This window comes from Furipterus horrens, unplaced genomic scaffold (genome assembly GCF_987537825.1).
Source record: "Furipterus horrens unplaced genomic scaffold, mFurHor1.1.pri manual_scaffold_5, whole genome shotgun sequence".
Lineage (NCBI taxonomy): Eukaryota > Metazoa > Chordata > Mammalia > Chiroptera > Furipteridae > Furipterus > Furipterus horrens.
This window is the reverse complement of record NW_028327175.1, coordinates 104,237,368-104,255,346: the sequence shown is the minus strand read 5'-3', so window position 1 is coordinate 104,255,346 and position 17,979 is coordinate 104,237,368. Positions and strand designations below refer to the sequence as shown.

The 17,979-nt window shown below is 46.8% G+C and overlaps 1 protein-coding gene across 1 annotated transcript in view; it reads left to right on the top strand.

Moving 5' to 3' along the window:
• Nucleotides 1-1,139: 1,139 nt before the first annotated feature.
• The window catches only part of XYLT1 (xylosyltransferase 1), a 300,460-nt gene continuing 283,620 nt past the window's right edge, over nt 1,140-17,979 (top strand). The window contains exon 1 of the mRNA XM_090276964.1: nt 1,140-1,499. Coding sequence (XP_090133090.1) covers nt 1,140-1,499 — 360 coding nt within the window. The remainder of the gene's footprint in view (nt 1,500-17,979) is intronic.

Sequence of the window (17,979 nt, the reverse complement as noted above, 5' to 3'; positions counted from 1 at the left end):
TGAGCCGTGCCTGTACTGGAGGGCAGCCTTCAGGCTGCTTGGGAAGAAGGACCGGGTGGAACGTTCTGGGGCCAGACTTTGGAGCGTGTAGCTTGTAGAGGTTGAGAAACTTCACAGGGTCTCCCTTTCCCTACTAAAACACTTGCTTGCCAACTGGGTTTGGAGTCTCTTGGCTTGTGCGTCCTTAGGGACGAGAGAAGTGACTCAATGAAGCACTTAGTACGTCGTCGGCACTAGGGGGTGGGCGTGATTCAGAAGTCACTCAGAGACTCATTCATAGCCTCCTCCCTGCCCCTTCGAGCCAGGGATCCAAAGATCACTCTGTGTGGCTCTGACACTCCGGGAACGTTCCTCACGTCTCCACCTGCCAAGCAGTCTTTGTGCGCACAGAAGATCCGGACCGCAAACATCGGGGCGGGGAGCGTGCTCCATTCAGCAGCCTCGTGCTTGCTTCCCACACGCAAGTCAGGACCTCAGGACCCCCGGATTTTCTCATCCGCCCCCTCCCCTCGATTCAGAGCGGGCCCACCCTCAGCCAAAGCTCCTACTGCTTTTTTTGGCTCCCGCCTCTTTTTTTCTGCCGCGGGAACTGCCCCTCAAATCCACTCCTACTCCTGTCGTAGTGGGGGTCTGTCCTCTCTGTTTGCCCCCACCCCCTTCCCTTTCCCTCCTCCTTTTTCTTCCCTCGCTCCACCCCCAGCCCCGCCTCTCTCCACCCCGGCCCACGTCCCCTTAGCTGGTTCTCGGTCACCCGCCCCCCGCCCCTGCAGAAGAGTGGTGTGGGGAGGGGAAGCCCCGCGGGCTAGCCGCCCCCCTCCACCCGTCCCTGCGTGCCATTCCCCGAGCGCGCGCGCCGGCGCCCCCCTCCGCGGCCTCCCGCTCCCCGCCTCCCCGCCTTCCCCTCCTCCTGGTGACGTCCGGGTCTCTGCCCGTCTGAAAACTCCGCGCCGCGGCGGTGGAGGCGGCGGCGGCGGCGGCGGAGGAGGAGGAGGAGCAGCGGCGAGCCGAGGCGGCGGCGGCGGCAGCAGCTCGAGCAGGAGCCCGAGTGGCGGCCGGTGGCCGCGCGAGCCACGGGGAGCGCGGGGGCGGCCCGGAGCGCCCCGGGTCCCCGCGCCCCGCTCGCCAGCCGCGCTCCGAAGATGGTGGCGGCGCCGTGCGCCCGGAGGCTGGCCCGGCGCTCGCATTCGGCGCTGCTCGCGGCACTCACCGTGCTGCTGCTGCAGACGCTGGTCGTGTGGAATTTCAGCAGCTTCGACTCCGGGGCCGGAGAGCGCCTCGGGGGCGCAGCGGTCGGTGGCGCTGAGCAGCCGCCCCCTGCTCCGGCCCCGCGCCGAGAGCGCCGGGACCTGCCCGCCGAGCTGGCTGCAGCCAGAGGAGGAGGAGGAGGCGGCGGCGGACGCGGAGGACGGGGGCCCCCAGCGCGGGCACGGGGAGGCGGCGCCGGAGAACCCTGGGCACATCAGCCGGGCAGCCGGGGGTCACCGCCCGCGCGGGCGCTGGTAAGATGCCCCTTCGGCTTGCGTCCCCGAGGGAGGAAGGAAGGGAGCCAAACAGCCGTGGCCCCACGCCCCCCAATCCTTTAGCCCTAGTCGTGAGACTGGGACTCCCCAAGCCTGCTGGGCACCACATCCCTTTGCCCTGGAAGTCGGGGTGGGGTCCCTGCCAAGGTTTAGGAGCCGGGGGCTGCCCCATCCAGAGTCTGAGGACTGCCCCCTTGGGGTCTGGGGAAGTTATCTTCAGAGGAGGTGCTTTGGGGGGTTACAGGAGCTGGCTGGGTGCCTGTTCCCCGTCACCTTCCTGGGCGCTCCTACTTGCTCTATGCGTGTGGGTGGTTGGTACCTCGAACCCTGTCTGCGTGAGGGGATGGTGCCAGGGATCTTCAGCCGCTGCTCATGGGTGGCTCATGCAGCATCTCTGGTTTTTACCGAGCTGGGTACAGACAACTCAGTGCCCGGCTTGCCGCCTCGTTTCTTTTCCCTGGACTGAAGGGGGCCTGGGATTGTTGTCCCAAGTCCCTAGCCGTGTCCCTGAATCAAGACTCATTGTGGGGTGCCTGGTCTTACTTTGGGTCTTAATGTCCATCCCTGCGTGCCTGACTCCTGCGTTTCTCTTCTCAGTCCCTAACCTTGCCCTCTCCTTGTGCCCCGAGTTTCCTCACCCTGCTCTCCACTGTCAGGGCATGGTCTCCGCTCCTTAGATGGTGTCTGTGGCGCTCTGTGTCGTGTGGAGCTGATTCCTGTCACAAGCTGTGTCCCACCACGCCATCATGACGTGGGCTGCTGTGGATTTTCTGTGCTCTCCTTGGGTGTGAAACTGTTCTCCGTGCCGTGAAGCAGTTCCTTCTGCAGGTCTTCTGGGGCCATCTGAGTGCCTTCCCACTGTCCTCAACTCCTCCAGGGGGGCCTTACATGCCTTCTTTGGGCAGCCTTGCTGAGTTCACTGAACTCGGAGCTCTCAGAACCAGAGGTCTCGTGCCGGTGGGTGGGAATGTCTGTCTTAAGGCATAAGGAGAGCTGTGTGTCTGTCTGTCTTTATCTCCATTGCGCCACTTGCTTACAGGAAATCTAGCTCTTGGGGGACATTAGACAACAGGGGGGAGTTACAGGATCCCTAGACACTGAACACATGTCTCTGCCATTCGTCCCTTTGGGAGCCTTCACTGAAGGCTGCCTTCAGACAGTGTGATGCTTGTTGATCTGCTAAACTTCTTTGGAGTCGAGGCGACCCTCTGTGCCGGACTGCCACTCTTTGTGTTGTGGGGCTGGTGATGCATTGGCGTGTCACGTGGCTGGTGGCTGGTCTGTGTGGGCAACAGGGAGCCGTCTTTCCCTCCTTTTGGGGGTGGGGGAGGACAATGGATTGAGGTTCCTGATGGAGAACCAGGACATTCCCAATGACCTGCAGGCTCTTATTTACAGCAAAGAATACTCTGAAACTCTGCCTTTGAACTCTCGGAGTGGAGAGTGATGTGTTTGGGCAGAAATGCAATTAAAAGTTCTTCCTGGATTCAGAACCTAACTGGGAGGTGGGTGGGAGGGGTTCAAGACGTGCACTGCTGGTCCTGTGTGGGAGCACATACATAGGATGGGCATGGGGCTTACTGTATCCTTTGCATCTGGGGTTCAGACCTGCGTCCAGAGGTGCCTTTGGGTGTAAACATCACCTGTTGAAACTCGTAGAAGAGGAAGGAGGCCTGGCTGTTGAGATTCTTCCTGGGCGTCTGACATTTGAGTCCTCCTGCCATCCACTTCCCCACTTTGTGTGTTCAGTTCAGTGTCTTATTCTCTCACCTCCCAGCTCAGCCACAGAGAGGTTTGCAATTGGGAAGGTAGGTGCCATTTTCCCTTCTTTATTCCATTTGGAATGCCAGTTCCAGCAGTAGAGTTGCTTTGCTTTTCTGAAACTGCTTTTATCTGCAAGTTCAGTTATTGTCACCCATCCATATCGCTCAGCATCTCAATTTCTTCACCTTCTGATATAGACATGTATGTATTTTTTTTTCTCCCTCCCACTTCTTCATAATTGTCTGTCATACTGTTGTTCACTGTTGTGTCTCCTGGATTTGTATTTTATTTTCTCTGTTTGCCTGTCTCCTCTCTTTTCCCTTCCCTACAACCCCCCCCTCCCGGAATACCTCTGTGCCGTGCTAGAGATCCTGAAATCACAGTTGCTGGATGGGGCCAGGGGTCTTATCTTCCCTGGCCTGTGTCCCCCCCCCCCACCCCACCAGCCCCTGCCCTTCCACGGAGCTCAAGGAGACCAGAAGGGGGCAGGCTATTCCCAAAGTCTGGTGTCGCCCGATCTTGGATTGCAGGCTAGGAGAGGAGCAGACCGTTTTGCAAGCCACTGTGGCCCTTGCAACATGCAGTTTGTTGCAAACCCTGCTGGAGCTGCTGGCATGGTGCTTTGGTGCTGGATTCAGGAGAGGGACATTGAAAAGAAAAATTCCCCGTGATTTTCCAGATGGCTCTTGTAAAGTGCTGGTGAGGCACATGCTTAGGAGATGGTGTGTAATCTCTGCTCTGTTGAGGTCTGGGGGTGGGGTGGGGTGGGGTGGGCAATTGTGCTTCTGCCTTGCAGAAGGAACCTGTGGCCCTGGTGGTGGTAGGTGTGTCCCAAAGAGGGTCAGGCGGGCACTGCACACAGAGCATTTTCTAAACTGGGTCTCGCTGCTTCCTTATGCCCACCCTCCCACAGCTTCTGCACTTGTAGCTTTTATGTTTGAGGAGCTGCACCCCTGTCGAAGGACCTGGTTTTATTTTCTGTGCATTTTAATAAGCCAAGAGGAAACACCCAGTTTTTCAAGCAGATTTAGTCAGATGAGTTGGAGAGCGCGAGGATGGTGGCAAGATGGGCATAGCTCTAAAAGATTTGCAAGCACCCCTTTTCCTTTCAGCCTCTTTCAAAGCACTTAAACATTAGAATTATTGGCTGGATTGTTGGTGAGTTTTGTGGCTGTGACACTGACTTTTTTCCTTGGGTCTCCACTAAGCTGTGGATTTTATTGTCATCTTGGAATTTAAGAAACAGATGAGCTCACTTATAAAGGGAGGGACACTGGAGAGTGTCAGAAAGATTATACTATGGGTTCTGAATAGACTGGGAGAAAATGAAGGAGAATTGTGTGTCTTAGTGTAAGGAATGTTTATTTTCTTTCCCTTTGCCTCCAGTGAACTTCTTAAAGTCCTCACATTTATTGCTTGTGCCCTTTGATAAACTGTTCATAAGTTTCACTTAAGAAACCTGACTTTTATTACCCTTGCTCATACACACACACACACACACACACACACACAGAGTAAAACACGGTTTCAGTATTGTCTGACCCCTTTGAATGTTGATTTTTTTCAGCAGAAATTCTTCATACTTTACATTACTCAGATAACTCAGGATGTTTCAGACACTGGCAGCGACTTTGAAAAATTGGTTCACTGTATCAGAGCGCCTCCGGTTCCAACTGCCTGAGAGGCGTAGCTTTTCTTTCTATCCAAATGTTTTGAGACCACAGAGAACAGAGGGTATTTTATTGACGGGTTTTTTTTTCATACTCTCAATGGAGTTTTATTTTGCTTGAGCAGTGCATTGCACTTTGTATACAGAAATATGCATCACTGAACAATATTTATCTTACTGCAAATGTTGCCATCTGCTTAATTACATACTGGAAAATGTTAAATAAAATAGATAAATAAAAGGAGAAATGATTATACACATAGGTATATATGTTTTGTATATATACAGTGCGTGTGTACTTATAATATATATGCAGGGTGAAGCAAAATTAGGTTTACAGTTGTGAGTATGCAAAACAGTTTATTCTTATATTATTTATTAATTATTGTATTATTTTCCATACAAACAACTGTAAATCTACTTTTTCCTCACCCCATGTTTACTTTCCTTCCAGTCTCTCTACACTTAGCATTTCTCTCTAGTTTATCAATTCTTTTTTAAAAAATTCTTCCAGAAGGTTGAATGACAAAATGCTTATTACTGTTTTGCAAATAGGAAGCCAAGACATAATTTCCTTTTTGCTGGGGATTGTCCAACTTTGATCCATGACCCTAGAAGAAAAGGAAATTTGGTGTATTGAGTGAGAGCAAATTCTTGACATCATTTTGAGTGTGTGTGTGTGTATGTGGTGCATGCACCCATGCCTGTGTGTTCTCCAGAAAACAAAATATCCTTCAGAATATCTCTGTAATAAGGGTCTGCCCTCCAGCCAGAGCTATCTATATGTGATCAGTGGGGCCATACATCTGGGTGCAGAAAGACTGACGTGCACAGTCCCAATATAATTGTGTGGGATAAGGACTGACCTCGTCTCTGTCTCTTGGTTAATACTGCCCTAAGACTTGTCACTTGTTCTCCCTTTTCCCCATTGTGTCTCCCTTTTTTATTGACCCTACTCCCCATCTAGCAGAAACAAAGAGAAAACACTTTGGGGGGGAAAAATGATCACAAACTCAACCCCAGCAAAACCCAACTTGAAAGAAAGGGCTGTGGGAACAGGAGAGGAAGTTGCAGGAAATGTATGCCAGGCCTTAGCACAAATGGAAGAGACCGAGGTTAAGTATCGTTGGGTCTAACATACCTGGGTTCACCTTCTAGCTCTGCTCTTTGCCAACTCCATGACCTTGTCATTCTGACTATGCTTCTGAAAATCAAGGGTACCTCATTGGGTTGTATGAGGATGAAATGTAACATTTGTGAATTGGTTTGTGCCTGGTACATAATTAAATGCTCAAATGCGAGCTGTTGTTCTTTTAAAAAGAAACTCTTAGCATGTTTGAAAATAAGCAATATTTTTTTTTGTAGTTAGTATCCATTTTCCCACGCCAAGTAGAGTCTAAGAGGAATCCAAGGCGGAAGAAAACATCCATGCCTGTTGTATCATCCTCAGAGCAGGATGGAATGTGCTAGGGGTAGGACTACTAACATTTATTGAGTGCCAGCTGTATGCCAGGCATCCTTTAGATATTTTGAGTACATTATACTCACCCCCTCTCCACCAAAAAAAAAAGAAAATTCAGAATTCAGGATGGAAGAAGGTATTACCCAACTCATACAAAATTGAAACTAAGAGCACTTGGCTAGAAATTGCTGGTCTTATGATGTCAGTTGTGTGGCAGGAATAATGAGGGCTTTGAAGATATTACCTGGCTGTCCAAGTGACTCTTCCCAACTCCGTGGGTTAGAACTGCTGTTGTCCCCATTTCACAGATGAAGAAACGGAGTCTCGGAGAGGAGAAGCGGCTTGCTCACTAAGAGTACAGTGCTGGGGAGGTGCAGGAGTGGGATCCAGACCCAGATCTGCCTCCACTCCAGTTGATGGACAGATTTCCGAGCTCCTTGTCTGTGCAACCGACTCTTCCCTGAAAATCTTCATATGATTTTACTTACTTCTTATTGTAGGTTCCCCAAAATGTGCCAACGGTAAAGAAAGAGCAGATATGTAACTTTTATTGAGTCAGATCCTTAATTAATGAGACAAATAGAAGGTTACTGATAATATTAATAGAAATAATAATGCCTGTATAGCAGTTATAATATGCCAGGCACTGTTTCAAGCCCTTTGTATATTGTTAACTCATTTATTATTTCAAGGCATGTACTAATTATAGTTTCAATAGCCAACATTCATGGTGCTTAATACTACCAGGTCCTGTTCTCAGTGTTTTACAGATATTAACTCATTTAAGCCTCATGCTACAGTGAGGAAACTGAGGCATAGGGGGCTTAAGCAGCCTTCCTAAGTTCCAGTTACAAATGGCAGAACTGGGATTTGAACCCAGGCAATCTGTGTGCTTAACACTCTACTCTACAACATCCCTCTTAAAAGCATCTTGCAAAGGTCCACAACCTTGGAATCATAAAATTCATTTAAGGAGACACAGAAGGAGTAGATTTGGGCACAGTGCTCAGCACCAAGGACAGCCCCAGTAATCCCAGGAGAAGAAAGTATCCCGCTACAGAGAAACACAGAGAGCGCATCCTAGGGAATAATTGAACTGCCAAGTTGGCTGGAGGGAGGTGTTTTGAATTCAGCTTCCTGTTGCCAGGGGAGGAGGGGGAAGAGGATACTGTGCAGAGGTCCTTGGCCAATGGAAACAGCCTTTTATTCAGCCTCAGCAGGCTGCCTGCTGCTCCACTCTGTGGTTCTCTCCGGCAGAGCCCACTACTTGCCCCCCAGAGACTGGGTGAAGCAGGGAGGTATCTCTGAGTCCGATTGTCTTGTGGGCACTTCCTTCCGCCTGCAACAGAAACTACCCGTTTGACCGCAGCTGCTCATCAGGGCTGCCCCTCCCCTATTGGAAGCCAGGGCCATTACCAAGAAGATGACAGGGACAGTGGCAGGGTGTGTGTCGCCTTAACCTCTTCAACACTATAGTGGGCAGGGAGACTAGCATCCAGACACCCAGCCAGTTGGAGAAGAATGTCCCTTAAGGGCATTCTTGAGTCTTCTGTGGGAGAAGCTCTGCCCCTCTGAAGGCAACAAAATGGATTTGTTCTGTGTCGGGTCTGGTTTGTCCCAGCCAGGTGACTTCTGGTTTATCAGGGCATCCAAACTAATGTGTCATGGACGCTAATGACAAGCATTTCTCCTCCCTGGAAATCCTTTGCTGTCATCCTTGGCCTGGAGGCACATTGTTTAAGCCCAAGGGAGTCAAATTTATGGGGCGGAGAGACTGATGTGAAGGTTCCCCATTGGGGCGCAGACACTGTAAACTGAGATACAAATGATGATGGGGAGGAGAAAGAGGATTTTTCTTTATTGAATATTTACCAGAAATACGTGTTTGCCAGAAAGACATGATCTTATTGAATGCTTACAACATCCTGCATGATAAGGGCTATTAGTCTCATCTCTGTTTTCATGATTATAAAGAATAAAAATTAAGGCAATAAATTGGATGGAAGTTAAACAGCTGAGTTGTAACCAGACTAAGAATTCAAGATTGGTGGTGACTCCAAAGCCTGCATCCTTAGTCTGTTCAGAGTCAGTAAGTCCTTTATCCCTTGCCTCTGCCTGCTTCACCTCCTTCATATCCATTCATGCATCCACGCATGGACCCACCTATTCATGCATCCATGCATGGACCTACCTATTCATGCATCCACGCATGGACCCACCTATTCATGCATCCACACATGGACCCACCTATTCATGCATCCACGCATGGACCCACCTATTCATGCATTCACGCATGGAATCAACTATTCATGCATCCACACATGGAACCAATTATTCATGCATCCACGCATGTACCCATCTATTCATGCATCCATGCATGCACTCACCTATTCACGCATCTGTCCATCCCATCCATTCACCCATCTGTCACTCCAGCAGTTAGAGCATGCCAGGCACTGTACCCCGCACTGGAACTACCTTTGTAATCAGGGATCTGTGCTCCCTGCTCTCAGGAAGGACTGGTCCAGCGGGCGAGGGTTAGGGCCACTGCTAACAAATGGCCTGTCATCAGAGAGGTTTCTCTCAGTTCCTGCCCCACTTCACTGCTGATCCTCTTTTCCCATGGTGGCCTCCTAGGCAGGTGGGGGCCAGGAATAGGGTGATTCAGGAGCCTGGAAGCCCTCAAGTCTCCTGCCACCCCAAAAGTGGTGGACACAAGGCCTGGACTAATGCACTGATGGAGTTCAAACTCCTTTTTCTTTCATGTGAATAAGAAGCTCAGAGCAATGAGCTGCCTCGGGTTTGCAGGGGAGTAGGTGGTCAGATGCTGATGTTTAGTTTGTGGGGGGTAGAACTCTGACATCAGAGGCCCACAGCCCAGCTCTACCATTCCTATCATGTGACCCGCAAGGGCATGTGATGAGGTGCAGCTCTGGGTCACGGTCAGTGTCCCACCTTCTTTCCCGATGCAGCCTCACCGTGAGAGAGGTTCGCTGCAGGAGGGGCCTCAACTTTGTGGCTCACGGGGAGGTTGTGTTTGGCCTGCACAGTATTACTAAAGTAGAAAGGCATCGAAATGTAGGGAGTAGGACGTGCTCTAACACAATGTGGATTTTTAAAATGCCTTTAAAAAGTCACGCCATCTGGCAGCACTGGGCCCACGTTCTGTCTTGTCCACTGGACAAGCTGAGGTGGGGCTTCCCCGAGACCTTCCAGGTTCTCCCCTCAAATCTCCTCCTTCACCTGTGATACCTGACTGGCCCTTCTAGGCTCTTGAGTTGGCAACCTGTGTTTGAAAGAGTTTGGTGTTCACTGTGACAAGCTAAAAGTATCTGTGGTCACCTTTCCGTTACCCCCGTGTGGTTTGTTCACAGCACTTACTTACCTCGACTGCCTTTGCCTTCCCGTGGGCACGATGGAGGTTTCCTTCCTACCTTTGCTCTTTGCGTGTACCCGGAATATGCAAATTCTTATGAGCATTAGGTCATTGCAGAGGCAACATCCACAACGAAAATAGAATCAGTTCTACAATTTGATAAACTGGTTTCCCTTTTGTTGGGGTGAGTTTAAGGTGCTATTTCACATCATCTGCCTTCTCCTTTCTGTGCTTCCCGCACCCTCGCCGCCCAGTACCATGGGCTGGGGTGTTGAGAAAGGTCAGAGGGTGGCAGGGCTGATGGAAGGATGGAGTGTTCCGGAGCAGCGTGGGTGGGCGCTGACTCTGTCAGGGCTGGAGTGGCAGTTCTGTCAGATTATGTGAACAGGCCCACTGTCCTCACCAGCTTGTGAGGATGTAATTCAATAAACAGATGACAACGTGCTCTGAGGCTCAGAAAACTCTGTGAATGTCAGATGGGGTCTGTCTTAGAGCAGAAGAAGTGAGAGGTTCATACCAGTCGGTACTGCTCCCCTCATGAGGCCTTGTAATCCCTGGGGACAAGGAGCCTAAGGAGGAGGAAAGTCCACCAGCCGTTTCCCACCCACTCATCCATCTGCCCATTAATTCAACAGAGAGGGGATGAGGGCCTGCTGTGGCCAGACGCCGGTGCGGACAGCTGTGTGTCCCTGCCCTCCTGCGGTTTATGGTCTGGGACTAGGATGACTCCCAAACAAAAACAAACAAGAACATTTTAAAAAGTCAAATTGTCACAAATGTAGAGACAGAAGCAGCTGGGATGCTGAGAGAATGTAAGAGGCTGTGTGAGAAGATTTATTTTAAATTGGATGGATGAATTTTATTTACTTTTGGTTGAGCACTTATTTTGGACAGACGGCTCTTGCCAGAGCTGTTCCAGACTGACCCCAGGAATCCCAACGTAGCAGCGATGGAAGGTACTGCATGGGCAAACGTTGTTAGTGTAGCAGCTTTTAATAAAGAGTTTCTATTCCCATCTGCATGAAATTTATTCATTTAAAAAATTTTGCATATTTTTAGTGATTTTTAAAACCAAAATAGACTATATATATACAAAAATGCACACAATTCTAACTGTACAGCTCGATGAACTTTCAGGAACCAAACCAACCCAAGTCACCCACACCCAGACCAGGAAATGGAACATCCAATGTCCCAGCTGCACCCCTCCCCCCACTGCTTCTTGGGTGAGCATTCTTTTTTAAACTTGTAACAGCTATATAATTCTTTGAATGTATATTAGGGAAAATATATAAATATAACCGGACAGTCAAAATGACAGCATTAGAGCTCTTAGTGCCTACTATGTGGGTAACTTGGCATTTAAGAAAAATGAAGTTAGTTAACATAATGAAAACACATAAATTATAGTATCCAACCCTAATTCTAATCTTAATTCTGACCTTAACTTGGAGGATGAATGACTAAGGAGGTCATGGAATGACTAAGGTTTGGTCAGTGGTGGCTGAACCATTTTAAAGACATCCTCCTGCTCCTGGGGGACATTTTGTAAAGTGTGGGATTATCTAACCACTGTGCTGTACACCTGAAACTAATAAAAATAATATTAAATGTACACTGTAATGGAGAAACATTTAAAAAAATAAAAAACATGTTAAAGAAAAAGACATCTTGCTCCTCTAGGAAACAACCATGTTGCTTTGTTCTGAAGTTCAAGTGGAAAGGATTTAAGGTAAACATTAGGAGGGACTGTGCTCTGGGTCTGTTTGAGGGGCACCCTTCATCGTGGGCTCTCCCTGATGCCCTTGGTTGCTGTCTGTGCTGCTCCTACAATTATGGGGCTCCCGAGTCCCATCTTCTAGACTTGGGCTTGGACCCTTCACGTGCATCTCTTCCTTCGTTTCGTGTTGACTCTGTACTGGAGTCGTTCATGTGTTGAACATATAATTACTTGTGAGGAATAGGTCCCCAGGTGGGCCCCAGATGACTGCATTAACTTAACCCTGAACCAAGACTTTCTCTCTTATTCAGAACCAGGATAACAGAACTTCAGCATAACTCCAACAGCAAATTGAAAGGGCAGTGGAGACAACCAATCATTTTATAACAAGCAAAGGGAGAAGCAATAAAAACAGAGCCCAGGGATGGCATGATAATTTTGCAAGCCTTAGCACTCAGCCGGACTCAGGCTAGTAAAATAAACAAGTGCTTTTGGTGATGGGGAGCTAAGTATACATTGTTTAAGGATAGTATTAGAACCAGATTAGATGGATCAAGTAATACAGTGCATACCTCATTAAGCTTCCTTTTCTTTGGGGACATGGAAAAGTTATTCTCTTTCTTTTCTTCTTCTTTCCTTGTGAAGTGGGGCTTTATTAATTAGAGGTGTAATGGGAAATACTTTTCTTTCTTTTCTAGGCTAGTGGCTGTTTTCTGTTTGTTTTTTAATGTAGGACCATGCTTCGCAGGTGTTCTCTTTGAAATAAAAGCCTGTTCATTGTCTCTCTTTCTCTCTCTTTTCTGCCCAATTCAGAAGGGGCAGCTGTTATAAAAGACACTAACAGAGAACCCCATTTGCTTGTCATCGGGCATTACAGAAGATTCATTCCTGATGCAAAATGTCCTCATTACCTGCTTTCCTCCTCGTCCTATTGAATAATAGTAGTTGAATTGCTACCTCTGATTCCCTCTTGTTTAGGAGATGAGGTGATAGCAGAGAACAGGGTGAGGATGATGTCAGGGAGGGTGTTAAGAGCAAGCCTGGGAGGTTTGCAAAGGGTGCGGACTGGATTACTAAAACTTTTTAGGTGAGAGGGTGACTATTGTTTTGGCTTTCTTTTAGGGTAAAAAAAAAGTCACATGGAGCAAATGAACTCTTTGACTGAGCAGGTTGTGTAAACCCCCAAACTAAAGTGGAAACTAGAAAGTTCTGGCCAAGTGAACCTGGCTTTTGTGTGTGTTAGGTCTGGGCTTCAGATGGGATAGTGACAGCATAGAATTTTCTTTGTTTCTTCTTCTCCTTTTTTTAAAAGTAAATTTTTTAAAAAATTACTGGCCAACATTTTAAAATCAGTGATTTTGTTGTCTGTGGAAATCAGGCTTTTCCACGGGATCAAGAGGAAAGCATTCCAAGGACCCACTCACAGGAGAGTGTGATGTGGCAAGGTTTATTCGGGTGGAAGTAGAAGTGCGCCTCCCACCCCCGCCTTTTCCAGTCTAGGCTGCCCCTGTGCCTCATCTGCATCTGTCCCACCATGGAAGAAGCCCAGCGTGTTCTCAGCAAGGCCAAAACAAAAGCCAGTGTCCAGAGTGTCTGCTTCAAATTAAAGCTTAGTCCCTTGGAGCCCATGCAGTCTGCTGCAGCTCCAGTAGCTGCCAGACCGACATGGTTGTGTGCTCCCAGGTGTGCAAACACACGGGGCGAGTGCTGGTCACTGAGCAAGAAACAGAGAGACAGAGAGCACTTCTTTGTTCCCCTGGGGTTATATTAGCCTGGGTTTGGGATGGACCAGGTGCTTTCTCGAAAGACCCAGTCAACTTCCCAAGCTTTTGTGGGCTTTTGACGGGTCCACCCCCTAGTTAGACTGACAGGCCTCTATGGTCAAGCACCTTCTCTTGTGCCCCCATCAATCCAGTACTAGAGGGGGAAAGGGAGGAGTGTTAATCCCCTTGGCAGAGCAATGTGATGATCCCCTGGGGTTTGAAGCTGTAGCCTCCTGGTGAAGTCAGTGGGCTCATGCTCCCCAGTTTATTAAGCTCAATATCTGTTCCCCTTGCTCCCCTTTCTTACTAATAATTAGCTAACTACCTATAGTAACAATTTCAAATAAAAATCTAGTTTGGACTTCCTATTAAAAATTCTGAAATTTTGGCCTTTATTCCTAGAGAGGTAATAATTTGAGGGAGGGAAGAAGACTTCTCTAGGGGATTCCGCTTTCCAGTTTGCCACAGGGCCCACCAGTCTGCTTTGCTTGCTCATTTGTGTTACCTGCAGGACTGCTGTTAGGATTTGAGTTTACAACTCCACGATTAATGATAATAAGAATAAGTAATAATTGCTGTTACCTCTTAAGTGCTCACTATGTGCCAGGCGCTGGGCTAAGCAGCATCTTGTGGATTATTTCATTCAATCATTACCACAATCTTATGGTATTATTCCCATTCACAGATGAGGAAACTGAGGCACAAAGAGAGTAAAGAATTGCCTAACATCACAGAGCCATAGACTTGGAATTTGAACTCAGTTAGGTGACCAGGGAGACCGTGTGTCAACTTCTGTGAGTGTGCTACACAGAAGCGATTCCTTTAGGAATTTTTCAGAGAGCTCCGTGAAAGGGTTGTCATCATCTGTCCATTGCCTGGATGGAAGCACCGAGACCCAGTAGTTAGAAAGTTGTTGAGAGTCAATCTGTGATGTAGAATGCAGAACATGACCACTGTCTCTAAAGAGAGGACAGGATGGAAATGACCGTGGAGTTGGGCAGTAGGGAAGCTGGCAGACTGAGTGTGGTGGAAGGACCCTCACCAAGGTTCCCGGAAGGCAAGGGCCGCAGCGTCTACCCTTCATCTATAGCCTTGGCAGCAGTGAGGTGGCATCTACGAGGTAATATTTTGATAAGTCCTGATTTTTATTAAAATAATAATTACAGCGATAATTACAAGCATGGATTTCAGTGAGACTCAGCTGCTAACTGTGAGAGAAAATAATTAACTGCATATTCTCTTGGAATCAAATTGGAAGCTAGGCTTGGCCTTTCTCCTTTCTGTGGGTCCAGCACAGGTTTTGCTGCAGGTTGAGGGTCACGTGTGTTGCCAGATGCTGTTTATGCTGACAGTACTGATGGCAGGTTTCCATGCGGGGAGGAGCTAGTAATGGGGTGAACACTGTCCTTTCATACAAAACATTGAGGAAAACAACGTGACCGCAAGCTGTCGGTAGCATTGTCCCTTAAACCATGAAATGCACCTCACTGTAGAAGCAAAGGCGATAAAAGCTAGAGGAAAAGTGATTTGAATTTGCCCTTAATTATTAAATATTCTTAAATACTCTAGCATTGCCTGATACCTGGCCACACTGAAGGATTCATGTAATTTGACGGCTGTGGTTCTCTTTACACTTCTGCTTTTGAACTTGATTGAATGGTCCTGCCTTTATATTAACAACTTGCTAAATTTCACTTGAAGTAGAACCTAGTTGCACAAATCATGAATGTGTAGCCAACCACGTGGCCATGCTCCAGTGACCAGGACTCAAATACAGAACAGAGAGCCATACAGCGCCCCCTCCCCCAACCCCCAGGATCCATCTCATTCCCACTTCCTGTTTCCAACTCTCCATGGGTCACCTTTATCAAGACTTCTGACCCTATAAGTTACTTTTGCCTCTATTTAGAAATGGAATCTTGTGGTAAGCACTCTTTTGCACTTAGTTTGTTTGGCCTGGCATTATGTGAGATTAGATTATGGGAGATTATATCATGCTTCAGCAAACCATAGGCCTTGGGCCAAATTCGGCCCCTTGTCTGTTTTCCTGTGTATGGCTTATGAACTAAGAATGGAGTTTACATTTGTAAATAAATGTTTGGAAAAAACATCAAAAGAATTATATTTCATGACATGTAAAAAGTGTATGAATTTTAAATTTCAGTGTGCATAAATAAAGCTGTATTGGAACTCGGTCATGTCCCTTCATTAATACTGGGGCCACAGCTGCTGTTGCCCTATAGTCGCTGTGTTGAGTACTCTCAACAAAGACCATGTGGCCTGAAACACCCAAGATATTTACTATCAGAGCCTTTAAAAAGAAGTTTGCCAACCCCGTCTCTGTACTGTTCCATGTATTTGTGTTTGTGTATATGCATTGCTGTATAGTATTTTATTGTGGAATATACCACAATTGCATATCCATTCTGCTTATAGGAATTTGGAAGTTTTTCAGTTTGGGACCATTACAAAGATCACTGCTACAAACATTCTTGTGCATTATTATTATTATTATTTTGGTAAACAAATATTTGCGTAATATTTCTGTTAAGTATGTACCTAGGAGAGGAGTTGTTTTAGCCACTGTTGTTGTTTTATTTTTATTAATGGATTGCTTTGGCAAGTGTATTTTAATTTGGAAGGTTTACTTTTCATACTACAGACTTAAAGCTTGGTGATACTTCCATGTGGTGAAACTCTGGACCAAGTCTTACTTTCAAAAGAGTGATTCGGCTTGCAGAATAGAGGGTCAGTAGAACGACAATTCATTAATGGATTACTGTTCATCCATCCCAGTGGCATCGAGGATGTTAGGACATGCCTGATGTCAGCTGCTTTCGTTGCTTTTGGAAATAGTGCCATCATTTAATTTCTCTTACTGAAGCCATATTGTCCAAAGGATGCTTTATCTTTTTGTGGCAAAACAGGTCTGGCAGAATTAGGAGAGTTTTTTTTTTTTTTATGTCACTTCCAGCTTTGATTGACTTCTCTTTATCTCTAGCTGCTCTGCGTCTCTTGCTGGAAAGCAGATGAATCCAGCTCTCCATCCAAATAATATCTCTAGCTTACAGTAGCATGTGTCATTTTACATTGAAACACTGTGTTGAGATATCCCTTCGGGGGTGCATACGGGGAACGTGGCCACAGCATCGGAGCTCAGAGATTCCCCTGAGGAGGTGCCCTCATGTGTGTTGTCAGCATTGCTTAGCAGCACCTGCGTCAGTTCCTGCACGCTGGTCCTTTTCCATTTGCTGTCCCACTTTTGCAGGCAAAGGCACTGACAGGATGGGGAGAAGAATGTCAGGATTCCCTAGGATCCACCCATCTTTCAGGTTTGCTTGGCACTGGCTGAAAAATGACTTAATCTTCTTTCTGGGTCTTGTCAAAGAGTCCTGCCAGTTTCCTTCTTCCAGCCAGCACACTTTACTAGGAGTAAAGTCTCGGTTGTTTTAATCCAGCCTTTGCTTGCACCTTGTGCAATTAATAAACTTAAGGCATGTCACAAGAGAAGACTTCTGGCTGCATATTTTAGAATTTTTTTGCAAGAGAGTTGGATTCAGTGGTGAAGGGATTAGAGGAATTAAAGCCCCAGTCTCAGCTTAAATTAATGTTGTATCTGACTCAGTCTTTGGCAGCCTCAGTTTTAGTCTTTAAAATGGGAATGCAGAGCTGCAGTGCCATTGTGGGTATGATTCTGGGATGTGGAATCCTGATCAGAGAAACCTAATCCTTAAATTCTGGTAGTTTGCTCCTCTTCTCCACCTTCCCACCCTACCCCAAGCTTAATACTTTGTTTAGTTTCTTTGTTTGGATATTTACTTCTGAAAAGATAAAACTTTAATAAATTTTTTGATAAGCATTATATGAAACTCTTTACAAAGTGTGTGTGTTTGTGTGTGTGTGTATTTTAGGGGATGGTCTTTTCTCTTTAAAGACTATTTTCTAGATGTTCTAAGATGCCCTAATTAAAATTGATTAATTAATCTCAAAAGAAACCTAATAGACTTCAGAAGTAGAAATCTTCCAGGCTTCTTTCATGAAACAGTAAGATATATTAAAAAGTTAGTCCCTAGCCCTAGCCGGGTGGCTCAGTTGGTTAGAGCATCATCCTGATACGCCAAGGTTGTGAGTTCAATCCCTGGTCAGGGCACATACAAGAGTCAACCAGTGAATGCATCAATAAGTGGAACAACAAATTGATGTTTCTTTCCCCACCATCTCTCCCTCTCCCTTTCTCTCGCTCTCTCTCTCTCTCTGAAATCAATAAATGAAAAAAGTATAAAAATGTTAGTCTCTAAAAAGGCAGTCACTTTGAAAATTTAAAAATAAAACTCCTTTAAATAATTCTTAAAGAAGAAACCAAACTTGGAATTTCAGATTATAGGGTGATTCATGAAAATGAAATACCTCATATCAAAACCAATGGGATGAGGCCAAAATTGTACACCGAGGAAAATTAATAGCCTATTTTAAGAGCCCTTTAGCTTTTGACATGAAACACAACAGATTAAAATAATTAAGAGTCCCAGTTTTATTTTCTTTAAATATTGAGAAAGAAAGTCAGAAAGTAGCATTAATAAAAATAAAAGCAGAAATTCATGAAATAGGTCTCAAACACCGTAGCAAGGTCCTGCAAGATTCTCTTATGACTCACCAATACAAAACGTTAGTCTAGTTCCTCCTAGGTCTGGGAACAGGCTGTGTG